This window comes from Pseudonaja textilis, chromosome 1 (assembly GCF_049901715.1).
Source record: "Pseudonaja textilis isolate UNSWEBS1 chromosome 1, rPseTex1.2, whole genome shotgun sequence".
Classification (NCBI taxonomy): Eukaryota; Metazoa; Chordata; class Lepidosauria; order Squamata; family Elapidae; genus Pseudonaja; species Pseudonaja textilis.
Genome location: NC_141990.1, coordinates 268521758 through 268549738, shown reverse-complemented (window position 1 = coordinate 268549738; position 27981 = coordinate 268521758). Strand labels below are relative to the sequence as shown.

The following is a 27981-nucleotide window of genomic DNA, read 5'->3' as shown; positions in this document are numbered from 1 at the left end:
CGGCCTTATGTTAATACTTGTTTGGGACAAGAAGTACCAAAGAACGGGAAGAAAAAGAACAAAGTGTTTGTGAAGTCCTATTCCAACGAACAGAAGGAGCTGCATTTTCTGCTCTGCTGATCACTCCCTTGAATGATTTTCTACCCTTTTCAAAGGAATATGTAAATATTTAGGACACAGAACTTGTTTCCATTTCTGCCTTTCTGAGAGAACAAGTTCACCAAGAATCAAATCCCATGCCTTCGACCTTCACTGAGCAGGCTGGCCTCAACCCAAAGTAAGCTTGTTTAAAAGTTCCATTGTTTTCCATGGGTGAATTACGGTTGTATTTTCCGGAACACAGAAATACTTATTAGTCATTTTGACTTCACCGACTACCAAGCAGTACTTATTCCTTATGTTTTGTGTACATATGTGTGTACATATATGTATGTATAAACATATACTGAAACCCTCTCTCTCTCTCTCTCTCTTTCTCTCTCTTACACACACACACACACACACACACACACACACACACTATATTGAGCGACATAAATTATTTAACCAACAATGCTGTCTTTGCAAATAATGGGCAACCTAACAAACTGTACTTTCTCTGACCTGGCTGGGCTATATATCATAAAATTCCAGTGAAATGTATTTATTTATTACACTTGATCGGTGAAGCTCTGAACAGTTGACATATAGCTCCCAGATGACCTTTGGAGCCAAAATAGGCCTTCTTACAATTCAGTGGGAATAGACCAATTCTGCGCATGCATTTTCTGATGTCACAAATGAAATACTGTACTTCTTGGAATATTTTAAGTTGTGAATACTATGAACACAGGAAGCAGGAAAGTAATCTTTTTAAAATGCTTTATTAAATGGCAAAAAACAAAAATCCTTTTAGTTTGCAAAAAAATCTTGCAAAGAAACGAAGGTGTGATTTGGAGCATCATCTAGCTATCAGTGAGAAGGGAAAATTATGTACAGAAGATATTAGGATTCTAAGCTCCTGGCTGTGTATCTTTAAAGCTGCTAAACATAAGGGAAGACTTCATGTTGCAGTAAGCCTTGTTTTTTTTTTAAATGATGATGTGTCAACCAAGCTACAGTTGGCTGACTTTGCATATTGTGCAAAGCCAAAACAATATAAAACTCAGCAATAAAGCTTAGCACAATGTGCAAAGTCAACCATTTTGAGTTTGTCTTTAACTAGGTGCCCTCCTAGGTAGGCTTCAATCGTATAATCCTTAGCCAACCTAAAGCGCACCGTCTGGTCTGCTGGAGCTGTAGAATAGCCTTAAGGCCAGTCATGCTCAGTATTCAAATGCCAAGGGATTCTTAAGGCACCGGGATGTTTTTTGTTAGGAATTTTAAAAGCAACATTTTTTCATCCCATTTGTGAATGCTTGCAGGTAATTCTGCAATAAGGATGGCTTTTGTTTGGCAGCAAGTCTTTGGGATATCATGTTGCTCATTCAATATCATGCAATGTTCACTGCTATTTGGCAGACATAAGTCCCTATAGAGCATGTGCCCCCTCTAGTGGTAAAGAACCCAAAGACTTTGGAATGTTTTACCAACTTTTATCCTTCCACCTGCCCACCAATGAATTTATAACTTGAAGATGACCAAACACACAGATAAGGGTATGTTCCACACTGTGTATTATGTAAGATTTCAGACTGAAGGAACTTGATAGCAACGTTTGTCTGATTTATTTATTCTTGGATAAATCTTTCTTCTGTGACTTCCCATTCATTTGGAACACATTACCCATCACCCAATGGCTGTGGGTGATAGGGACTGTATTCCATCACACCTGGAGGACAATTTATTGAGAGAAGCCAATGTGCATAATATCAGGTTATGCCGTTTGCTTAAAATTTTAGTCATGGACAGAGATAATGTTTTAGGAAAGTACATATTTTATCTATTTGAATATTCCATATTATTTTCTGAATATTTTCTGAATGGTTTTGTGGTAAACCTTTGTTTTAAACAAAATGGCTGTTTCATGCAGAGTTCTCTATGATGGATTTGTTTTACCTGCAACCCAGAACCTGTATCGCTATTAATAACTTCCTTTTTGAAATATTGTTATTGCCAGAATTTACAAAAAAACAGCAACCCTCCCCAAGCAAACAAAAACATAAAAAATAAGAACATATTATGAAAGATAAAAATTCACTCAGTTTTCAAACATAGTATTAAGCTTTGAGAACATGGGAAAATATTTACTAGTCTTTCTATTACAGTAAGTGTTCATAAGCAGAGAATGAGCATCTATCATTAACTAAAGATTGTAAAACTGGAGTACCATTATCTTTCTAATGTAAATAAATGTAATAAACTTGTTGATATATTTGCTGGATAAACCCATAATTCCTCATATAGTGTTAATTTCCAAAATCTGGAGTTTAATTCAAAATCCCATTCATATTCTCAAACTGTATTACTATCCCCCAAGCCATATTAGCAAGATTATGGATTGTAATTGATACAGTAATGCATATCTTATGCATAAATGTCCTTTCCATCCTTCTACACTTCCAACAAATTAATCATTTCTGAAACTTCTTGCATCTACTTCAGCCTCAGTCTAGAAATTGAGAAGACAAAACAACCACACATTTCTTTGGAGAAAGAATAAACTTGAAGAATACATGGCCATAGGTACATGCCTCCATTTATCTCCTCTTTTAACAGTGCAATTTAGAGGGATATTACGAAGTTCCAAAAAAGAGGTAATTTGCTTGGTCTATTGTCTCCCTTAAGCCACCCACAAAATAGCCTTCCCCCTTTTTTTGTAATAGCTACTGTTGAGAAAGATGGAATATCGGTTAGGTCTACACCAAATATTTTGGACCAGGGTGTGATAAAATAACTACAGTGGAATGGCACATTTCAGAATTGAAATTATGGGGCAAGAAGAGAAAGAAAAGGCTGAGAATACATAAGTAAAGGATTTAAATAGACAGGATTTAAATAGCACTGAGCGAGCAGAAATAATTTAATGGTAGTGAAAACCTATATTATCTGTGCATATCTGGATCTGTGGCTTCACGTTTATGTTTACAACTTCATAATGTTTTCAGAATATAGTTAGCAGTTAGAATAAAGAATGATACAAACAACAATCTGTTTTAAATCAAGGAAAATTGCCTGAAGAAATAAAACTCCCCTTCCAGTCTTCCATTTAAATGAACCTCTTTTCTCATTGCTAGGCCTTAAAGTTTTCCCTTTTTTAAATTCCCAAATGTCCCTCTGCTTAGCTTCAAGGTTGTCACATTATTGCTCCTTCCTAGATTAAGAAAAGGGAAGGGGAACTTCAATCATTGCGGCATCCTATAGATTTATGTGATATACAAAAGAGGATAGAAGTCCAAAGACAGATGGTGAAGGTTCCCCTCAAGATTGACCTTGGGCATTTTGTTGCTATAGGCAAAATACTGAAATAGCTTATCTTTCCCACAGGATTCTGAAAGTTCAAAAACCCGCAGCCGACTGCTTACTTGGTCCTCCTGGCGGCAGAATTTTGATGAGGCCATCTTTAGGCCCTGAAACTGTGCTAGCATAATTGCTCCCCTCTTGTGCTTACTGTTTTATTATCTCAGTAAGCTTTGGACTTTGTCCATTAACGCTGCTGCTGTTCACCCATCTGCCTTTAACTCAGTAACGTATATCTTTTAATTCTCCAAATGCTGCTGAGGTATATACTGCCTGATGCCATGACTCTTTGATTTACCAGTGCAGGGGCAGCAAATTCTGCATTGTTTATGGCAGCAACTATGCTTTGATTTCTCCAGAGCATTCCTGGACTGGGAGGCCCAATTTGTCCTTTGTGAAAAGGAGCAGAGAGAAAGGTTAAAGACTAAAATTAAAGAGCTCCTTGAAAATTCTCCAGCTCTTTTACAACTTCCATTTTGGGAAAAGGTAAGGGAAAGTTGCAGTTGGTGTTGACTCCCCTTTAAGAGTGGGGAAGAGTTAAATAATTAATTTAAACTTGTTTTGAGGACAATATTTCATTAAATGTCTCATGCGCCAATAACTTAATGACTGACTGAAACCAATACTTAACCTGAAGCTTCTTGTACTTAATATTCATTGATGACATTTTAAAAACTCATCTAGAACAGGGGTGTCAAACTCTCCTCGTCACGGCAGCATCACGTGACATATCAAGACTCCCCCCCTTCGCTAAACTGGGCGTGGCCGTGGCCAGCATGTGATGCATCTGGCATGTGGGCCATGAGTTTGACAGCCCTGATCTAGACCCATGGAAATGACTCTTTCATAAAACTTGATCATGACATTAACAACATCCAACCCAGCATTAATCTTAGCCTATCTACAGAATAAGTCCATTTCCTTGATGCTACCATAAAACTATGCAATGATTACATAAATATCACATTATATGGAAACCTACAAATCACTGCATATCTTTCCGCCCAGCTTCACCCAGAACAAGCTATGAAATCTACCATTTATATCCAGGCTCAACACCACAACCGCATTTATTTTGACCCACCTGATAAGGATGCTCAATTTAACCAGCTATTCAAGAGAAAAGTACCCACCTAATAAGATCAATAGACAAATCAATAGAGCCAAGCCAATTCCCAAGAAAAGGTCTATTAAAAAGCACACTACAGAAATGAAAAAAAAAGCAGAACTACACTTATGGTCACCTACAGCTTAGACAACCACCCAAATTAAAGAAGATTCTCACTAGCAAAATAAAAGACAAAAAAAAAAACACAAAACAGAACAATGGGAACTAGTCCCTTTAACAAACCCAGATATTTTCCCCATTATCACCCACAGCACTATCACAGGCCCCCCAACAAGTTCACGCACAAGATTAGAGGTGATATTTCTCTACACTGATATCAGCATTATCTGTCAGCAAAGTCTGTTTAGCATTCTCTAGCACTAGCACTGATGATGTTACCTATTTTGGGTAATGAAACATCTGCAAGAAAACAACCAAACTCAGAGAACACCAAGGACCCCTCAAGTCTTTATATATTCTACGTGGGGCAAATAGGAAAACATTGTACAAAATAATTAAAGGACACCATTTTGACATTAGGACTCAAAACAAGGTCAAAATTGTATCAGAGTAGTACAGTCTCCCAGGGCACTGTATAACAGACCTCAAAAAGACTCTTTTGGAAAACTGAATTAAAACAGTACTATTGCTGGACTCACAACCAAAAGATTGCAGGCCATCTTACAAAGTTTCAGAAAACATAATTATTTTTCTAACACATTGGAATTGTCAATTGATAAGGTACTGGTAATCTGTCTCACGGGAAAGCTGAATCGTCATAGCCAACCTGTCTCCCTTCCCTTCTATCTCTAATGCCTTTCCTCTCCAAGATTTCCCATAGCAAAGAATGCAGAGAAGAGCAACAAGGATGATTATGGCACCAGAGGCTAAAACATACGAAGGAATTGGCTATGCCTAGTTTAATGAAAAGAAGGATTAGGGGAGAGATGATATGGAGGGGCTCCTATAAAGATGAGGGGGTCAAACTATTTTCCAAAGCACCAAAAGGCAAGCCAAGAAACAAAGAATACAAACTAACCAAGGAGAGAAGCAACCTAGAGAACTAAGGAGAAATTTGCTAACAGTGAGAGCCATCAACAAATGGAACAGCTGCCTTTGCATGTGGGTGCTCCATCACTGGAAGTTTTCAAAAAGAGACCGGACAATCATTTATCTGAGCTGGCATAGGGTTTCCTGCTCAAGCAGGAAATTGTGCTAGAACAGGGGTCCCCAACCTTGGCCACTTTAAAACTTGGGGACTTCAGAGGAATTCTGGGAGTTGAAGTCCCCAAGTTTTAAAGTGGCCAATGTTGGAGACCCCTGGGCTAGAAGATCTCCAACTTTTTGCAACTCTGTTATTCTACGTTCTATTAAAATGCTGAAAGAAGGCTGCTGAAGCTAGACCTAAAAAAAGAACTTTGTGAGGGGGGGGGGATTAATGAATTGATATAATTAGTACGCTTCCACCTGGGGGTGATTAAACCACGCTGAGATAGATTTTGGAAGAAGACTTCTTTGATTGAGATAATTTGCAGGAGCTGTTCTCTAAGTCTGAGCAAATTCAAGAAATGGTAATAACTCAGAAGAAAGGTCACAAGGAGAAAGGTATTTTTTTTGGAGAATTACCTGTGATCATGATAGTTGAAATTTACCAGATTGGATGGATGGAATCAGTCCAGCTGAGAAAGAGTGACACTTGAACTGATATTAATTTATTTAGCATATGGCATATCATATATAAACTAGCAATATATACTAACATTTCATCTATATTAGTAAAACATAATAAAACATAAATGTTAAAACAATCTATATTCAATGTCTAGGCCAGTGGTGGCTACCTTTTGGGGCTCCTGTGCCAAAAATTGTGTGTGTGCTTGCACACTTGCGCTTGCGTGCCAGCACCCAAAAGGCAATGCGTACTCCCCACACCCCCTATGCATGCGTGTGCAATCCCCACCCACCCCCGCCTTCCCTTAACTGCACTGTGCCTCACAGCTGATTTATGGCTGGTTTGAGGTCTTTTCCGGCCTCCCAGAAGCTTGAGAAAGGCTTCTGCAGGCTTTGCAGGCCAAAAACTAGCCCCGTTTTGTCACTTCTTGTATTTTCAGAAAAACAGGAAGTGACAAAATGGAGCTAGTTTTCAGCCTGCAAAGCCTGCAAGAAGCCTTCCTCAAGGCTTTGGGATGCCGAAAAAGGCATCAAATCAACCGAAAATCAGCTGTGAGGCACGCGCATGCGTAGTGAGGTAAGTTTACCTGCAGCTTGTGTGCTGGCACCAATGGCTCTGCATTCCACCTGTGGCACGTGTGCAATAGGTTCGCCATCATGGGTCTAGGCCAACTAACTATTGAAACGCAGCACTGTTTATATTTTTAAAAAATCAGACACTGGACCGGTATACGCCCTCAGTTTACAGCTGGTCATCATGTGATCTACAGTTTGACGTGGAACTAGGGTGTTTGTACCTTTTTCCTACAGTCTGAGAGGATTGGCCTAAAATCACTCAATCCTAAGGCAGGACTTGAGCTCAAGTCCCATTGCTCATAGTTAAAACACTTTAACCACTACGCTAAACTGTATTGTACATAAAATACAAATTTTTCTCTTTTAAGATCTGTTGCAATTTTTAAATTTTTTGAAGGACATTTAAAAAAAAGCTTTTGCTTGTATGGGATTATATTTATCCATATTTAACTGAAGGTAACAGAATAACAGAGTTGGAAGGGATCTTGGAGGTCTTTTAGTTCAACCCCCTGCTCAAGCAGGAGACCCTATACCAGGGGTGGCTAACCCTTTTGGGCTCCTGTGCCAAAAATTGTGCGCGCGCATGTTCAAGCGGGTTCACATGCCAGCACCCAGAAGGGAATACACGCCCTGGGCCCCCTGAGCATGAACGTGCAATCCCCCTGCCCCCTTACCCGCACTGCACCTCACAGCTGATTTTCAGCCTGTTTGAGCCTTTTTCGGCCTCCCAGAGGCTTGAGGAAGGCCTCTGCAGGCTTTGCAGGCTGAAAAATGGGCCCATTTTGTCACTTCCGGTATTTCCAGAAATATAGGAAGTGACAATATGGGCCTATTTTTCGACCTGCAAAGCCTGCAGAGGCCTTCCTCAAGCCTCTGGGAGGCCAAAAAAGGCTTCAAACAGGCTGAAAATTAGCTATGAGGTATGCGCATGTGCAGTGAGATATGTTTGCCTGCGGCTCATATGCCATCACAAATGGCTCCGCGTGCCACCTGTGGTACACGTGCCATAGGTACATGTGTACCACATACACATGCCATCACGGCCCTATACCAAGGTCTTCAAACTTGGCAAGTTTAAGACTTGTGGACTTCAACTCCCAGAATTCCTGAGCTAACATGACTGGAGGAGGAATTCTGGGAGTTGAAGTCCACAAGTCTTAAAGCTGCCAAGTTTGAAGACCCCTGCCCTATACCATTCCAGACAAGTGGTTGACCAGTCTCTTCTTAAAAGACTCCAGTTATGGAGCACCCATAACGTCTGAAGGCAAGGCATCCCTTAGGTTAATATACTGAAAGTTAAAATTGGCACATTCACTGTCACCATCACTTCTCATAAGTGTTTGATGGGATTGAATACTGTATTACTTTTCAACAAAAGCTAACAAAGATTTTGATTTTGCAGACCAGTGGGGGGCAGGTCTTGGGGGATCCCCAAATGTCCTTATAATATATTTTGAGAAAGACTACTCTAGTGGATGCACATTGGATACAGAAGTTGGGGGTATACATTGGGTCCACTCTGCACTGACAGGGGGAAAACTAATCTTACTTCAGTCCTCAGTTTCTTTATTTAGAAAATTGTATCCACACTGTCACTGCATAGATAGGAGGCATTTAAAAAGCACTCCTCTTATCACTGTTGCTAAAGCCAAAATTAAACTAAAAGGATAAATAAGATAGCAAGATGAGGGGAGAGCTATAGGAAAAACTTAAGGGCATGAAGTTTGTGCTGTTCCAATGACATGTAGTCCTTGATTTACAGCAGTTTGTTTAGTGTCCATTCAAAGTTACAATGGCACTGAAAAAAGTGACATGACCATTTTTTACACTTACAATTGTTGGACCATCCCCATGGTCACATGATGTCATGCCCCTGTTGGAGACTGACTCCAAGGGAGAGGAGGAACAGCCGACAGGGAATGGAAGTGTTGTGGAGGAGGCTGGGGAAGGGCAGAGGCCGGCTGGGCAGTCAGAGGAAGACCCAGGCCTATCCCCTCTCCATCCTAGGGCACACAGGGAGGAGAGGATAAGGGAGAAATATGATTGGCGTGGTCTACGGGGGAGGAAAGGGCCTTGATCCTTGTGGCCTGTGTGGAGACTGTGAATTAGAATTTGATTCAGAGTCTGTGTTTGCACAAATTAACATGGTTACTTAAATGTCCTGTTTTCTGGTCTACACATCAAACTATAAACTCATGGAACATGCTGTGTTCAGATAGCACACCAAGCTATCAAAGATCTAACGAATGCTAAAGTTAAGCAAGCTTAGCATGTTGTATAAATGTAGCCACTGGGTTTGCAACTGACTTGGTTAACGCGTTGTGTACATACGGCTAGTGAGTACAGGTAGTCCTTGACTTAAAACAGTTCATTTAGTGACCGTTCAGAGTTACAACATTACTGAAAAAAGTGGCTTATGAACATTTTTCACACTTACAACCATTGTAGCATCCCCATGGTGATTTACATTTGGATGCTTAACAACTGACTCACATTTATGACAGTTGCAGTGTCCAGGAGTCATGTAATCACCTTTTGTGACCTTCTGACAAGCAAAGCCAATGGGAAGCCGGATTCACTTAACAACCATGTTATTAATTTAACTTCTGCTGTGAATTCATAAAATGGGGAAAAACTCAACAACTTAACAAATTTTTCACTTAACAACATACATTTTGGGCTCAATTGTGGTTGAAAGTTGAGGACTACCTGTATACAAAATTCCACTGCTTCTTTCTATGGTCACAACACAGGTTAGATCTACATGCACAAGCTGCATGCATTTCATTAAGGCTTAAAGAAAACCTCAGATGGGGTTCCAATTTTAAGATGTCTATTACAGATGTCAATTGTGCTTTCTTTTTGAGGGCAAAGGATCAACTTTCCTTCCATCATCAAAGAATCAACATTCCTTCCATCATATGAAGAACGGTTAAAGGAACTGGGCATGGCTAGTCTAGTGAAAAGAAAGACTAGGGGAGACATGATAGCAGTCTTCCAATATTTGAGGAGCTGCCACAGGGAGGAAGGGGTCAAGCTATTTTCTAAAACACCTGTAGGCCAGAAAGGAACAATGGATGGAAACTGAACAAGGAGAGAGTCAATCTAGAAATAAGGAAAAACTTTCTGACAGTGAGAACAATCAACCAATGGAACAGCTTGACCTCAGAAGTTGTGGGAGCGCCATCACTTGAGACTTTCAAGAAGAGATTGGACTGCCATTTGTCAGAATGGTGTAGGGTCTCCCGCTTGGGTGGGGGGTTGGACTAGATGACCTATGACTCTGATTATCTGTTATCTGTTATTCTGCAAATTCTTTGCTGAAAAGATACTGTCAGGTGTTAGCCTTCTAAATTCCTTTGACCATGTTTCCTGGAAGATGTTGGCACTATCCAACTCTTTCACTGGCAATGGCCATCACAAAGAGGATTCAAATGATTTTATGTGATACCCAGCTGATCAGGAGAAAGTACTTTTTACCATTGAAAGCTAACACATAATGGAGAAATGATTTGAGACTGTGAAAAATCAGGTTTTTACAGGGAACACTGCATCGTGTGAATATCTACAGAAATCTTTTAGTGGCTGGAGACTTCTGGAGGAGATATGGCAAACTGAAGATACTTCTGAAAAAACAGACCATAGCAAAGACCAAGAAACTGGTGAATAGAACCTTTCCAGATGAGGAGAGGACAGGAGATTGACCACGTACTCTGGACAGCTGCTGTTCATGAGGAGACAGCAGGATAGCCCTTTTCTGTGAGTCTGAAAGCTAGGAGACAAGGTATTAGCCACCTCGCTCACCACCATGGTGAACCCTTTTAAACGCCGCCAAGTTCACAAAGCCCACTTTCTCATCATTTTCAGAAAGTTCTTATTAGCCATCTTAAAACTGTTGGGAATCTCTTCATGGTTGGGAAGCTTTCTTTCTGTCTATCCAAATCCCACCAAAATAGCCTTGAATAAGGATGGTTGCAAATACCATTTTGGACTCTGTGAATCTTCAAACTGCCCTTGGAAGTGCTGTAAGGTGTTACTGGAGGGACACCAGAATGGGAAGCAATTGGCCATGGGGTTATCTGAAGTCAAGTCTGACTTGATGACACTCACCCAACTGATCTAAAGCTGGATATAAAGATGGGGTATAAATTAAGTTAATTAAATAATCTATAGACCATGGTGGAATTTCTTCCTTGGGAGGCCTCTGGTGTTCTTCCCTTCAGTCTTCCCTGGTGTTTCCCTGGTGTGAACACCCCCCCACCCCACCAACCACTTGAATGCTATATCTCCAGCTTCTTACCTGAGGTTTTCAGAACTGAATTCTGATTCCAAAAATCGAAGAAACTGGTCGCGCCCCACAGGATCTTTCAACACCTCATCTATTGAGAAGCCCCATCTCTTGACCCGATGTTGGGAAGGCTCTTTGCTAAGTAAAAGGACAGAGAGGAAACCATTGCGACCATCAGCATATTTTTCCTTGTCAAATCCTCAAATTTTCATTTGGTGCGGCTCAACTGAAAACTGCTTGCAGCAATAAATTAATGAAACTGGAGAAAATGCTTGCAAACTCCTGCTTGATTTATGAGAAGAAAGGAATCTGTGTGTATGAAAACTGATGATATGTTTCCCTTTTATGACACCTGAAAAGAGACACACATTGACTCGGTAGTACTTATGAATAAAAGGTGGATATTAACTGTCATAAATACAGATAGTCCTGGACTTACAATCACAACAGAGGCCTGAAATTTATGTTGCTATGTGAGACGTTTGTTAAGTGAGTTTTGCCCCATTTTACAACTTTCCTTGCCACAGTTGTTAAGTGAGTCATTGCAGTGGTTAAGTTAGTAACCCGGTTGTTAAGTGAATCCGGCTTCCCCATTGACTTTGTTTGTCAGAAGGTGGCAAAAGATGGTTGCATGACCCTGGGACACAGCAACCATCATAAATATGAATCGGTTGCCTAGCACCTGAATTTTGATCAGGTGAACATGGGGATGCTACAATGCTCATAAGTGTGAAAAATGGTCATGTCATTTTTTTCAGTGCCGTTGTAACTTTGAACAGTCACTAAATGAACTGTTATATATCGAGGACTACCTGTATATAGTATGCAATATTACATGGATATTGAATTGCTGTTCCATGGATTGCGGAGTCTTTGATCCGTGGTAGTTCTTCCTCATGAAGTGGAGAAATAACTTTTACTGATTCCTGAGTGTCTGGGAGTGTGGGACCACTTTAAACTTTCTTGCAGTGGGAGCATTCTGTGCCTCGAACATGCCCTCACGGTCTCTAGATTCAATCTTATATAAATCAACCTCACACAACATGCTAAACATGACTTAATGTAAACCATGGTCAAAGTATTCACCCATCGAAGTTTCACAGATGACGGAGCACAGCCAGTTAGAGCTTTTAGTCATAATTTTGGCTGGCATTCCAACAGATTTATTTTCTGTCACCTCTGTTTTCAAAATAAAAGCATCCATACCCTCTATAGGAGCAATAGCAGATACTTTTCTTCTCTGCACTGTTTACCTGGAGGACTAATAGTTGTTTAAGCGCAAACTAGCCATTAATTCGTAAGATACCTAAATTAGCTAATGTATGATAAACCAAGGTTTTTAAACTACTTTAACATCACAGCTCACAAGCCATGACAAGCCATAAATGTCATGGGGCTTATTTTCTGCAAAAAAAGTATATTTGTGCAAATGAATATTGTCATGCCTTACCATTCTTTGAAAAGTTCGGAATAAAATGACAGCAAATATTAGATGAGCATACTGAAATGGTCATAGATAGAGAGTTCTAGCAAGGGTGGGGTCACATGGCATTTGGTTTGGTCATGCCAACTCTTCTAATGTAACTTGCCATTGTTATGTCATAAGAGATCTGGTGTAGGTTTACCAGATATTGCTTGCTGGAAGCAATAAAGTCCTATAGAACATTTCAATTTCTTGAAGCTGTCTAGTACACATCTGAGTTTTTGTCACATGCAGAAATCTGGAAGTCTTTGCTTCTTAATACAGAAAAGAATGACGTACCCTTTTAAAAATGGAAGGATTTTTTTTTTTACCTTGTTTCTAAGTCCCAAAACACGGTGTCATCATTTATCCAGGGATTGGAGGGTTCCGCAGGTGTTATAAAGGGATCATAATCCGTGTACTGCTCTGAATAAGCAATTAAACTGTAATGTAAAAAGAAAAATAAGCATACTGGGAAAGTTTTGAAATGCTTTAAATGTATCACTATACATTTGAAAATAATAACAAAAACACGACTGCTAGTGAGAAGTTGTTTTCTCTTGAATCTGTCATGGAAAGGATGATGTTATATCACCAAGCATCAGAATCACAATGTTTCATAACTAACAGAAGTTCTAGCAATTCAGCCTCAGGGTCTTTTGGCAGTTATTGTCTGATCTCATTTCATTAACTGCATTTCATAACCACTACAGATTAGGAGTCAGAGAGGGAAAAGCTTTCACTTTGGGATATACAGCATGCAGCAAATGAAGCAATGAGGGAAAATGGGAAAGAAAAAGGAATGAAGGCACCATCATCTGCGAAGATTATCAATGAATGAGTGAATGAATGAATGAATGAATGAATGAATTCTTTATTGGCCAAGTATGATTAGACACACAAAGAATTTGTCTTGGTGCATATGCTCACAGAGTACATAAAAAGAAAAGATACATTCATCAACTCATAAGATACAACACTTAATGATAGTCATAGGGTACAAAGCAATCAAATCGTAGTAGGAAACAGTCAGTATAAATGCACGAACAATGCCACTGTGAATGGAATGCTTTCTAATGCAATGGTAAGTGCTACAGGAAATTAAAATTAAATGCAAGAACAAGGCAAATGATATTTCAATGCAAATGGTTTATTTCAATCATTTGTGTTTTTTCCAGTGTTAGGTGAGAACACTGAATCCATCAGACACTTGAAGGCCTTTTAAAGTCAATTTAAGCATTGATTGTGTCGATTTAGCTTCGCCACATTAACGTTTCCTTCTTGCTGGTTTTCTTAATTAATTTGGTTGTGGTGTGGTATCATTTATTTTTGCCTGTGTATGATTTCCTTTGACTTGCTGTCACATTTTCACATTTACTGTTTGAATGAATAGATTCTTACTGTGGCAAAAGGCCAGCAATTGCATTTGTTTTCTTAATTGTGCATATCTAATAGTTGTAAGTGAATAAATACAGAAACTTGCACTCTTGAATCTCTAGCTCATTTTGCAGAGCTCCAATTGCTAGTTCATCAAAATAATTAGTTTATGTTGATCCTCTGTTTATCAGAATAAAGTACATCACAGGAAACCATGCCCACGTTATATCAACATTTATTTATTTATTTGATTTGTCAATTGCTTACAAGATAATAGGTATAAGTATATACATAGTTATGAATACATGAAATGGGTACATATAAGAAAAATAAAAGAAACAATAGGACAGGTACAGTAGGCACATTGGTGCACTTATGCACGCCCCCTACAGACCTCTTAGGAAAGGGGTGAGGTCAATAGCAGACAGTCTAAGGTTAAAGTTTTTGGGGTTTGGGGAAGAAACTACAGAGTCAGGTAGAGTATTCCAGACATTGACCACTCTGTTGCTGAAGTCATATTTCCTGCAATCAAGTTTGGTGCGGTTAACCTTGAGTTTGTATCTGTTGTGTGCTCTTGTGTTGTTATGGTTGAAGCTGAAGTATTCATTGACAGGTAGGACATTGCAATGTATGATTTTATATACCATACTTAGATCAGACCGAAGACGGCGTAATTCAAGGTTTTCTAGTCTGGTGGCATAAGGTATTCTACAATGAGTAGAGGAGTGGAGAACTCTTCTTGTGAAGTATTTCTGGACTTTCTCAACTGTGCTAATATCAGATACATAATGTGGGTTCCAGACTGATGAGCTGTATTCGAGTATTAGTCTAGCAAATGTTTTGTATGCTCTAGTTAGTAGTGTGATATTATCAGAGAAAAAGCTATGTAGGATTAGGTTAACAACTCTTAATGCCTTTTTGGCTATGTAGTTACAGTGGGCTCTAGCACTTAGATCATTAGAGATGAGTATTCCAAGGTCCTTTACAGAGCTTGGATCATCAACAAGATCTTGACTATTCAGCTTGTATTTTATTTTCTGATATTTTTTTTTGCCAATATGTAAGACAGAGCATTTATTTGTTGAGATTTGAAGTTGCCATTTGTTTGTCCATTCTGATACATAGTCAAGATCTTTTTGAAGGGTAGCAGTATTGTCTGTGGAATTGAACAGCTTTACATCATCAGCGAACAGAACGCAGTTGCTCTTAATATGATCACAGAGGTCATTTATGTAGAGTATGAAGAGAGTTGGTCCTAGAACACTGCCTTGGGGAACACCACTACTGACAGGTACAGAATTTGATAGGACACTCCCAATTTTGACCATTTGTTGTCTGTTTGACAGGAATGCTTCTATCCAGTTATGCAGTTGTCCAGAGATACCGTAAGATTTTAGTTTTAGGAGTAGTTTGTCTGTACCACTGAATCAAAGGCTTTACAGAAGTCTATGTAGATTGTGTCTATTGCTTTGCCCTGATCGAGTTGTGTAGTCCATATGTTTTTGCAGGGTAAGAGTTGCAGATTACAGGATAGTTTTTTCCTAAAACCAAATTGTTTATTAGAGAGTAGGTTGTTTGTCGCTAAGTGGAGGATAATGGTTTGGTTAATACTTGATTCCATGACTTTACAGGTGAGGCAACATAAGGAGATCGGTCTGTAATTTTCAACTAGGCTGGGGTGTCCCTTTTTGAAGATGGGGATGACCGTGGCTTGTGACTATAGGTTAGGCAAGGAGCTGGTCCTGAAAGATTTTTCAAAGATTATGCTTAGAGGTTTGGCTATGGCAGTGGATAGCTTTTTAAAGAAGTAGGCACATATTTCATCCGGTCCAATAGATACAGATGGTTTTAGATTGCGTAGTGCTTTTTCAACATTGTCTTCTGTAAAATCGATATGTATTAGATCATTGTAGTTGTCTGTGGTTCGACTTGGAAATACTGGGCATGATCCATTGCTGTTTACAAATACTGAGCCGAAGTTGGCTTTAATGGTGTCGTCGTTGCAGTCTTTACCATTAGGTCCTATCGGGGGTGGGATGGACCTTGAGTCTTTTAGTTTGTTGTTTACAAAATTGTAAAAAGCGTGAGTGGAATTGGTTCATAGAAGGTTTTCCTCTTGTTTAATATGATAATTGGTGCATTCAGTCTTTATCTGGTGGCATAAATTTTTGTATCGGCTTTTGAAATTGGCAACGTGACCAGATTAGTTTTTCCGCCAGAGTGATCTCTTTTTGGATTGAAGTTTCCTTATTGTTATGGGTAATCTGTTTTTTGTTTGTTTGGGGAGTTGTTGTTGGTACATATAGTTTGATGACTCTTTTGACTTCAAGTAAAAATATGTTGTAATGGTCTTCAACAGTATTGCATCCAGTGAATAGAGATTTCCAATCAAGGGATGAGAGATCATTGTCTATAAGATCATAGTTGCCTTTTTTGAAGTTATAATTGGGGATTATGTCATTGTGATGATTTTTGTGTGGGCGTATGTTGGGACAAAAGTCAATCATATTGTGGTCACTGCTGGAAAAGGGTTCTTTAGTTTTTATTTTGTAAATTAAATTCAAACTATTGCAGAAGATGAGATCAAGGCAGTTGTTTAGTCTAGTGTTGTTGGTTACTAGTTGTTCCAGTCCCAGATTTGTAACTGCATTGTAGAAGATTGCATGTATGGGTTGTACATTCATTTAGGGTCCAGTCAATATGAGGTAGATTGAAGTCACCAAGAAAGATAAAAGGGTGTGGGCAGGATGTTAGTAGTGTATTTAGCTTGTTTACATGTTCGATGTCATAATCAGGGGCTCTGTAACATGGTAAGAACCGAAATGTGATATTTAAGGACAGTTCACAGATGATGGTCTCAGGAATAGTAAGCTCCTGGGTAACTTGGATGTTTTTTAGATGTAAGGACTTTTTATAGAAGATAGCAACACTACCTCCTCTACGAATTTCACAATCTGATCAGTAAACATGATAGTCTCTTACTGTGGTAATGGAGTCAGGGAGAGATGCATTGAGCCATGTTTCACAGACAGATATTATGTCAAATTTAGCCATATTTAGTAAGAGGAGAAATTCAGGTATTTTATTCGCAAGTCTTCTTGCATTGAGTAGCTTGCATTTAAGGCCAGCAGTAGTTGGAATTGAGGTAGTTAGGGGCGTGCGTGCCTAGTCTTGGGTGATGGTGGATTGGTTGAGGTAGGGTTGTGGTTGAAGGTTAAAGCTGAGTTGTGGGTTGTGTGACTTACTTTTGTTACAGTCAGCATGGTAGTCAACGTACAGGTCCTTCTCTCCATTGTCTAGATGTTTTTTGAGTTCAGTGCGGAGTACACGGGAGTGGGCATGTTGTTGTATGGTTAGGTCAGGGCGACAATGGAGGTTCTTATATTGACATGCTGAAATGTAGGTTAACTATATTTACAGCTTAACAAAATTAATTCAGAGCAGTTTAACATGCCATTTTCTGTACCAGTCACTAGAGGTTGTTCCAGTTCAAGCTATCAATACTTATATATCTTCCTAACAATTGAAGCGATGCAACACATATATAGATAGTGCAGTTAGGATGAGATTCTGTGATTGGTGGACAAATAAATATGCCAGGTTTATGGCCGAGGTCAGGTTTCTAAAAAAGATTGCTTAGAACAGGGATGTCAAACTCGCATCAACATGACATTGTCACGTAATGTATCGTGACTTTCCCCCACTTCACTAAACCAGGCAGGGGCGTGGCCTCTGCATGATGCATCCGGGCCACGGGCCACGAGGCTTAGAAGAATCAGATCTCCCTCCAAGTGCATACTTCTGTCAAATCTTTTGTATTCACAAGAGAAACTGCAGAAAAGGGAGGGGACAACCAGTTTAACCAGTCTGACATTCATGCACATGACAATAAACAATAGTCTGGTGTTCCATCCAACTTTATTTTGTCTCAAGCACTGCTGGCTTTCATTTTACCTTATGTTTTTTTCTATCATCAAAGCTTAGTTGTAATGGGCTGATTATTTTAAGATGATGGAAAAGTCTGTTGAGTTGTGTGGGCTGTGAATGTGAAGTATGAAAACAATCTTAAATTGTCATTCCAAATTGCATTTTTCTTATTTGTAGAAGCTTTTCATTAATCTTATATCTCGAGAAGGCAATAAGGGAAACTGGTAATTTTATTTGAGAACATAAGAACTCAGCTGCACTGATTTATATGGTTGTTTTGAAACAACAAATAGACACATCCTGCAATAAAATATACCGGACATGAAGTACTGTAGAAAATCCCAGTTTGATCAAACTCTCTAAAACATGCTTTCAAATCAGGATCAAGCTGTTGAAATAATCTATTAATTCAGCACACATTAGTGTGAAAAAGCATGCATACCTCAGCAACTAATTCCTGAGGTCTGAAAACATGCTTTTGCAAATACTGAAGGGAAAAACAGCAACAACAGTGATAATAACATGAATTGGAGTGCTTACCTTTCTGCTACTTTAGACATTTTTAAACAATGCCTGTCTATCTGAACGTTCAGAAATGATATCTGAAGAAAAGAAATGAAAATAGCTGTTGAAGAAACAACTAAATGCAGCTGCATAGACATGCAGTTATGCCAGTGATTTTATCTGATGGTTTACATGATTTGCATCAATATATTGCACTCATTATATTAATATTGAAAGATATGGACTTTAATCCAATGTATCCAAGTATTTGCATTGCTCCATATCTGGAAGGCATTTTCCCCACCAACTTTAAGTAAATTTGTTCTTCTCTTCTCTATGTTGCAGATGTCCAAAACATCTAAGGCCCTTCCAACTTTGTTATTCTTGTATAAGCCATGTAGAACCAAAGGGAAGGTGGCAAGGAGGATGAAGGATAGAGTTCAGCTGATTTACTAGTTAAACATTTCCCCACCACCACCAGTAATTATTGGAAGGAACAAATTTCTACAGAAATATTTTTTTAAAAAAATCAATCCATCTCTCAAATGCGAAAGAAACACTTTCAAAGCCATTTCGCTTACTTGCTTTCGGACGTCATCTTTTGTTGTTTTGCGAATTGGTTGGGAAGGTATATGTGCAGGACTTTGGGACTGACTATCTTCTGTAACTCCATAAACTGACTGTAATGAAAAAATTGAAAATAATTTGCTACATAAGAGTAGATCCCGGTAGAGAGAGGTTGCACATCCTTAAATGGCTAATGATCACATTAATTCAAAAGGAAGATGAACAATATACTCTAATAAAAAAGTGGTCAGAAAATGAAGGAGGAATAATAATAATAGAAAACACGTATAAAAATCCTGTGCAATGCTTATCTTGCCAACCCAGGATGGCAAACTCTGATTGACATTGATCCTGGAGTTTTTTCCCCCCATCCCAATAGATGTGTACATGTGCAACACTTACACATATATGCGTGTGTAGGTATGTGGTTGCTAGATGTCATATTCCAAATAAAGGAGTGAACAATAATTTTTTTTCTTAGCATTTTTCCCCAAGTGCATTTTTTGTTTGGATCAACTGAGTACTGATTCATTGGTTGTGACAAAATTGACCAACTGGCTTATCACCCAAGCTTGATGTACTTGGTTAAGAGAGAACAACTGGCCCAATGTCACACAGGCGGTTTTTGAGGCCTAAGGCAAGACTAGAACCTGGCTTCTATCTGGTGCTTAACCACTTGACCAAACTGGCTCTCGCATAAGAAACAATTAAGAACTAATCAAAATTGTTGATTAAAATTGCCTGTCAAGTAAGCTTTCCCATTTATAGAATTAACTGATCTTTCATCAGCATCTATGAAACATTTTCCCTCACACATACAAACCATGCTGACCCAGAAATGCACAATATTCACACATACTCCCCTTCTTCCAGCAGAAACCACAAACAAAAAGGAGGATAAATATAGGGAAAATGTGAGGCAAGAAGAAAAGGGAACTGAGTTAAGAAGGTAAGAAAAAAAAAACCAGTAGAAAACTGAATGGAAATTAAATGAAGGGAAAATGTAATTGAATAGGAAAAATTGAACAGGAAAAAATCTTGTGTAGGTGTTACATTCAAAAGACAAGTAGCCTCTGCTTAGCAATAGCTAATCTTAAATGACATCCAAATTTATTTGCAGAAATGTCTGCAGTCATTTGCATCTTATTTTGCTTTCAATCATTTATGAAGTGGCATGATGGCTCAGACATTAAGACATTTGGCTTGTCAGCTGGAAAGCCGACAGCTCGGATTTGAGACCCCAGGATCACACAATGGGGTGAGCACCCATCTTTGCCTAGCTCCTGCCCACCTAGCAGTTTGAAAGCACACAAATTCAAGTACCATAGATAAACTTCGGTGGGGAGGAAACAGTGCTTGGCGACGTCATGCTAGCCACATGACCGCAGAAATGTATTTGGACAGCACTGGATCAATGGCCTTGAAGGGGACATTTCCCCCTATAGTTGGCAACAACGACTGGACTGAATATAATATAAATAAAATATAAATCTTTCGATTCCCCACCATCCAGTCAGAGCTGAAGAAGCTTCTTGGATGAGAAGCGAAACATCTTCAAAGAAAAAACAAGAAAGTCCAGTGGCCTCTTGAAAAACACCTTTGGGACAACCATGACCTGGATGACTGAGAATCTCTATAGAACTACTGAAGTAAAATCCACAGGAATTTCTTTTCCCTTTCTTTTCCTTTTCAGTAATATATTCTGTTAAGTAATTATTGGGGGATGCGGGGGACCCTGTAGCACCTTTAAGCTGAGAAACCCAATTTCTTCTTACTTTTGTGTTTGACTTTCTCTTACTGGCCACCACTGAAAATAATAAGAAAAGAGAAATATTTGTATCTTTCTTCTCTTTAATATGATAGAATGTTGGTGGAAGCTGACTCTCCACTAGCAGCAGTAGGTAAAATTCCTGCTGCTAAAAATGGATGATTTAAAGCTAGGGTTAGCCGATTCAGACTGCAAAGATCTGTTTGAAAATTCTAATACTTTGTTTGCTATTTCATGATTACCAGGATCTGTGTAACCTAAACTGGTAGTTCTAACTAAACTCCTTATATCCTATTGACTAGAAAGGGACTGGATAACCAACACAGATATAGACCAGGGGTCTTCAAACTTGACAGCTTTAAGACTTGTGGACTCCCAGAATTCCCCCTCTAGTCATGTTAGCTCAGGAATTCTGGGAGTTGAAGTCCACAAGTCTTAAATTTGCCAAGTTTGAAGACCCTTGATATAGACTGTTATCATGAATATCTATATCTATTATTTGCTGCAAAAACAGATAGATATATATCTGCAAAAAACAGGTATATGGTTATATTTGAAGAGAAATTTTAGTAGGTTAATAATGGACTTCAACTTTTTTCAGCACAGTAAAGTGCAGAATAAAATTACAGCCTAAACGTTTTCCTTTACCAACTTCAGTTACTATAATTGTAAAAGTATATACCTATGAATGTTAAAAATTGATTTTCAAATTGATATTATATACAATATTTGAACTGAATACGATTATTCCTTTTTTCTAGATGTAATCAAGGATGCATAAAGTCATTAGGTTTACCTCAAAGGCCTTTGTATAATGTCAAAAAAATAATAATAATTTCAGGTCAGTCCATAAAGATATATAAACGAACTTCACAGAAACATTTGCCTCAGCTGAGGGTTATTTTTTTTACTTAGGCTGAGGTCAATGTCTTAATATAGATCAGCACTAAAAATCTCATCTAGCACATTTTACAGGTTCTTTGGAGTAGAGAAGAAGAAGCTTGCCTTTTTAACTCTCTGTGGATTCTTCATTCGCCGACACTTTCTGATGTCCATCTCTGTTGTATTCACACAGCCCGGCTAAGAAAAAGACCCATATTCAAAAATATTAATTTTGTTTAATGTTCATTTTCTACAGACCAATGATTTCAAACTCTGACTTATGGTGCAATTAGAATTGCATTTTTAATCTAACATTTGGAAGTTCATTTAGAAATCACAGCAGGCTAATTCAGTACAAATTAGCTTTCAGTGAGGCTCAGTTCAATGGAAGAGTGGGTTTATTTATTTTCTATTTGCAGGGCATATATTGTCATTGGGCGCACTTTGCTAAAATTCCATCATAATCATTTGACTTCTCCACTCGATTTTTGGAGATAAAGTATTTGTTTGAACTCCACTTTTATATAATAGCTAGGTTCATATACTGTACTAAGCCTTCATCATTTATTATTTGCTTTCTGAACAAACGGGCTTAGCTAGTTTGCAAAATTCAGATAACTTCTAGTCTTTTTTGCTGTCATATAAAGATCATCCAGAATTGGGCAGCTGAAATATGATAGTTTACATAAGTCATGGTTCAGGAAATAACAGATATTCACTCATAGTCTCTATAATTTCTGTGATGAAAACATGGAGAAAAAATAATTGATTCCTTGAAAATAAACAAGACTTCTTTTCAGCTTGCACAGCATTCCTCAATTTGATGGTAACCAACAGTTTCAGTTCACATGCTATTGAATTATGTCTTTATTGCAATCAAACTGCATAATCTGGATAAACACCGATAACAAAGGACAAGATAGTCAAATGCTATGTACATAGAATCAATAGTGGAAAGTATATACTTAATTATTAAGGATATTCCTCATCAAATATCTTTAATTTGTCTATCTTCCAGCATCAAATAACTTACTTAGTCCACATTTGGTTTTCTCATCCTGGAAGTGCTATTTTAAGCCAAATCCAACACTTATAGCAAGCACTGAATATATATTGAGATTTGGCCTTTTATCAAAATTAGGTGTTCTTTCCTTTTACAATCTAGTTTTAAAAGTATATTGCAAAGTACCCATCAAAGGATGGAATGCAGTAATATTAAAGAATATATCAAATCAATGTGGTGAACTGCATAGAAGGCTCTGGCAATTGGCAATCCTACATGAAACCGTTTGCTTCGCAATACAGCATTCTTCTCGCTTCATACATAAAGCAAGGTCAAATTGCAATCTTCATAACACTCGCAAAAGTCATACGCTTTGCTATGAAATATTCCTCCCTTTTTCTATAGGAAGCTTTGAAATGTATATCATGCTGATGAACGTACACGAAGATAATAAACTCATGTAGATTTTCCCATGTTTAGAGAGCAACTACAGTCACACTGTTACAGTAACATCAAGGGCTAATAATGTACAGGGAATTCATTACTTTGATCAATTGATGGCAATGTGTAATTTGCTTGGTATCTGTGCTACTCTATGCAAGCAGGTGTCTTCCCTTTCAAATATGACATCCTCTATTTCTTTGCCTAAATGATTGTAGAGCACTTATTCAGTTAACTGATACAGATAGTCCTCATTTAGCAACCACAGTTGGGATCAACAACTCAATCATTAAGTGACGCAGTTGCTAAGTGAAACCATGAAGGTACTTATTATCTTACTTCATCTTTCCTTTGCCTTACAGACCTGCAAAGTTACACTAATGTGAAGGTTGGTTGTAAAGTTGCTTTACCAGCACCGTCATAACTGAGAATGGTTGCTAAACAACAAAGCAGGTAAACATGGATTAGCTCAGCTGTATTTCGTAGAATGTGATATAACCCAGTGGTCCCCAAACTTTCCAGCTTGGCAGCCCAGCATGGGGGGAGGGAACACATGAGTGACAGGTGCACACATATACACAGCGCTCCATTTGTGTAAGTGGTGGGCGTACACACGCTCTGCTCGCACAAATGGAGCTTTGCACATGAGCAGAGGGTGCTTGGGCTTGTGCATGAAGCTCCACTCTGATCAGCGGCAAGTGCTTGCGTTCATGCATGAAACTCCCCTCATTCATGCAGAGGGCGCTTGAGCAGAGGGGGGGCCTTGGGCTCACGCACAAAGCTCTGCTTGTACTTGCAAGCGCCTTCCACTTGCAAAAGGGGAGCTTCATATGCTAGCACAAGCACCTCCACTCATGTGAATGGGGCTTCTAGTGCATGTGTGCTTGCCCATCTCTCCTGTGGCCTGGTTTCAAACAAGCCGTGGCCTGGTAGTGCGCCATGGCCTAGGAATCAAGAACCCCTGAATTAGAGGCTTGCTAGATTGTGTCGAAGAGGAATTCCCAGCTAATTCTGACCTACGTCTATTGCGTGGCCATTAGATTGAAAAGATGGCCCAAAATATAGACACATCACCATTGTGCCTCCAGATATTTTATAATTAGCTTATTCTAAAAGAATAACAAGTCTGTGAATCTTACCACCGGCCTATGGACATCCCAGAAAGCTCTTTCTTGACTATCCAGAATCTTCCTTTCTGTCTTATCCTTTTTTCTGTCAATTCTAAAAAAAAACCAAATAAAATAGATCCAAAAGCAGTTTTGTGTGCAATCCTGATTTGTATGAGAATTTGTATTAATATTCATTATGAATTTTTAGTTAATCAAAACATGCATATAGAGCATTCTGTCATACAATTCAAACTAGGTTCCTCTCTCCATCATATTGTATTTGCAGGTACAATTAGTCCACTTTACAATTAATTGCATTATTGTACAGGATTGCCCAGGATCCTAGACTAAAATGTGGTTGGTTAATTTGGCTCAACATACAGTGTGAATACAGATGGTCCTTGTTCCACAAATGGGACTTGCAACTTGATCGCTAAGCAAATTGGACACTAAATGAAACTGTGACTCTGCTCAATTTTCCTTTACTTTACAGAAATGTGAAGGTCATAAATGTGAGGACTGGTTGCAAAGTTACTTTTTTGCCATTGTTGCAACTGTGAACAGTAACTGTATGAAGCTGTCATTAATAGAATAGGATAGGATAGAATAGAATAGAATAGAATAGAATTCTTTATTGGCCAAGTGTGATTGGACACACGAGGAATTTGTTTTGGTGCAAATGATCTCAGTATACATAAAAGAGAACTACACGTACAACCAATGGGCTATTTAATTTAAGTATTGCAGAAAACATCTGTCTAAAATTTTATACCAAAAATATAGTGCTCCTACTTTATAACCATCTACCCATCCACCCATCCAAAAACATCTGAGTCAATTATTTGCATAGACACTTAAGAGTCTGAAATTAGTTTCAGTGTAAATAAAAATACACCCAGACTAAATCCAGCCTCTGTCTGGAGTAACACGGGGAAGCATGGCAGTTAAACTAGGGCTAAACTTTATTTATTTGATTTATTTATTTCACCCCACCCCCACCCCATTCAACCAAATTACCATATAGTTTTACTGGATCTATATTATACCTTTTATAGCAATCAAAGGTGAATATGAACTAAGGATTTTTGTCAACATTCCCCCCAAAATGTTCACAACTCCTAGAAAGGAATTACAGACTATATGATAGCCACAACAGTTAAACCAACTTAAAATTAGGCCCATAAATCGAATAGCTTTAGCGGCAAGAGTTTAACAATCAGCACCCACTCTTATCCGTGTGGTTGACATTGATTAATACAGCTCATTTAATGTTGCCTGAGGCTTTAGGGATGGATGCCCAGCGGATAGTAGTGGGAAAACCGGTCAGAGCAAAAAGGCCACAGAATGAATTATGAACAGAGGAAATATGCCACATGTGTATGCGCACATAGTCACGCAGTGTTCCCATGTCATTGCTTTATAAAAAAAAATACATTTATTTCTAAAAATAAACTGTATTGAAGATAGCAACACTCAAATTAAGTTTAATTCTTTTTTAATTTTTATGTTAATAAAATAATCTGTAGCAACATCACTTATTTGTGATTACCGTAGTGTCCTGCATGGCTAAATCAGTGGATTAAGCCACTAAAGATTTGGTAAAGTAGAGAAAAGATTCTGGTTTTAATTGCAAAAATGATATTCAAAGCTCAAATACATATTTTGGGGTTCAGAGAATGGGTCTGATATAATGTCCCACGTATCTTTCAGGATTTCAACAGAATTTCCCCCCCTTTTTAACATGGGTAATAGTTTGTAGTCCGTGCACTTATGACCATTGTAGCATTGCTATGGTTACCTGATTGCAATTTGGGTGCTTGGCAACTGGTAGGTATTTATGATAGTTGCAGCATCCCATAGTCATCTGATTGCCCTTTGCAACCTTCCCAGCTGGTTTTGAACAAGCAAAGTCAGTGGGGAAGCCAACAGGACATATGATGTCTTGCTTAATAACCGTGGAAAAGATTGTAAAATCAGCTAGTCATGTGATGCTTCTCTTAAGGATGACACCACTTAATGACAAATTTTTCATTTCCAATTATGGTCATAAGCCGAGGGCTACCTGAATCCCATGCTTATTCCATGCTTAACATTATTTCCAACAGTGCCAAGTAAAATTTAATGTATTCTATTGCGTAGCCATTAGCATCATGAAGCCATGCTGTGTTTAGCTTGGCCTTCTCAGGTCTTGAGTTCAGACTTCTTTCCTCTCTGATATGCCAGCCAAGGTGGGGCTGTGTCTTCTCAAAGATTCCTCACCTTAAGGGATTGGAGGAAGTGGGGGTGATGAATGAGGATGCCTGGGTGGCAAAGAGATTGAAACTTTTCTAATACCAAGTGGAGTGTAAAATATAGAAATGTGTTCAGTTCTTGGGAGGGCAATTTAACCTTAAAGTATAAGCTTGAAATAGCATATTTCATGAGTACCTTGTATTCAGTATCACCACAATTTTCAATCATTTGAAATTGTTTTACTGCAAACACCTACTTGACTTGTGCTTCAGCTTGCATAAAGATGAATTCCCACTTTCTGGCAAAAGCTCTCTGAAGTCTTGCTAAATTCTCCTAAGTGGATAGGAAAATAACATCAACAACAACAAAACAAGGACAACAACGCAAGAGTAAGGAGAGCTAACAATCAAGAGTCACCATGAGGAAATTTGGTTAGTTCATAGTATCTAGATCATATTAATGTGAAAATGCCAAGAATAGAATTTGCACTAAATAAAAGAGAATGAATTAATGGGATATATATATATACCTTGTGTTCAAACATTTCTTGATTTTTTTTGAACCTTGAATTGGTTTTATTCTTTTAGGGGGTTTTCCACCTTTCACTTCTATGATTCTTATGGTGATTGCTATGCATTATTATATAAAATGAAAACGGCATTTTGTACCTCTGTTGTTTCATTGATTCCATGGAAAAAATTCCAGTAACTCCTTGCTAACTTCAGCGGGCTTTTAAATGTACATAATTTTCAACTGATTGGCCCCAGTCTGAACAGTGTTAAGCTTTTGTTTGTAACAATGTTGTATAATCATCATGTGTACACACTTTTCTCTAATGCTCGTTGTTTTCCTAACCACGAGCATTCGCATACTTGGTGCCTTTCAGAAATATTGTGAATTCTGTAAACTGTAGTCGGAAAGCATTTGGAGAGCCCCAGGTTGGGGAAGATGGCTGCCCTCTGTCGCTGCAATGATCTAATTCTAAGCCATGGCAATATGGATGAATCACCATCATTTAACAGAAGCCTCTTATCTAACATGACATGTTGACTGGGGTGAGTAAAAATAATTGATTCAGGCATCACAGTGGGATAGCGAAATATTGGATTTACCTTTCAAGATACAAATCCACTATGTGCCAAGTGTATAAACTGAATGCTTTGAATTATTGGCAGGAAGATTTTAGGTTAGTACAATTTCCCACAAGAATCCAGATGCTCAGCAACCTGAAGCGAGACCTTAAGTGTTAAAATGTGAAATCCACAGTCTACTGCATAACACTTTTGAAATGACTCACACAGAGATGTGATGAATTTACATAAAAGTTAAGTAAAAGTTAAAGAGAGGAAGAGTGTGGCACAGAAAGAAGCAAAACCAGTTCCATTCCAGCCATAAGAATGGATGTTTTTAAAAGTGGCATTTTGTGTTCTGAAAACAAACCATGGTGAAACGGATACGGCATTCTTCTCTGAACTTACACAGACCAGTACGGATATGATTCTTGATTATGTGAGCAATCAGTTTGGGGTGGAGGTGAAGAAAAGATCTAATTAGTTAGTGTTAATTAATGAGTCCGACTCTTAATATTTGCAAGAGAACTGAATTTAGTGCTATGCCTCCTTTATGGA

At 38.5% G+C, this 27981-nt stretch overlaps 1 protein-coding gene and 1 long non-coding RNA gene across 5 annotated transcripts in view; one reads left to right on the top strand and one right to left on the bottom strand.

Moving 5' to 3' along the window:
* The window catches only part of RGS6 (regulator of G protein signaling 6), a 224125-nt gene that overhangs the window by 35704 nt on the left and 160440 nt on the right, over positions 1–27981 (bottom strand). For all 4 annotated transcript variants that reach the window (XM_087921736.1, XM_026709036.2, XM_087921737.1 and 1 more), the window contains exons 8-14: positions 26610–26686; positions 24152–24233; positions 21692–21766; positions 18933–19031; positions 18388–18449; positions 12876–12986; positions 11094–11219 (exon numbers count right to left, since the gene is read on the bottom strand). In XM_087921736.1, coding sequence (XP_087777862.1) covers positions 11094–11219; positions 12876–12986; positions 18388–18449; positions 18933–19031; positions 21692–21766; positions 24152–24233; positions 26610–26686 — 632 coding nt within the window. The remainder of the gene's footprint in view (positions 1–11093; positions 11220–12875; positions 12987–18387; positions 18450–18932; positions 19032–21691; positions 21767–24151; positions 24234–26609; positions 26687–27981) is intronic.
* LOC148128201 (uncharacterized) lies at positions 122–27407 on the top strand. Its single transcript, XR_015741021.1, has 3 exons — positions 122–277; positions 23375–23465; positions 27240–27407. It is a non-coding gene; the product is annotated as an uncharacterized LOC148128201 (long non-coding RNA).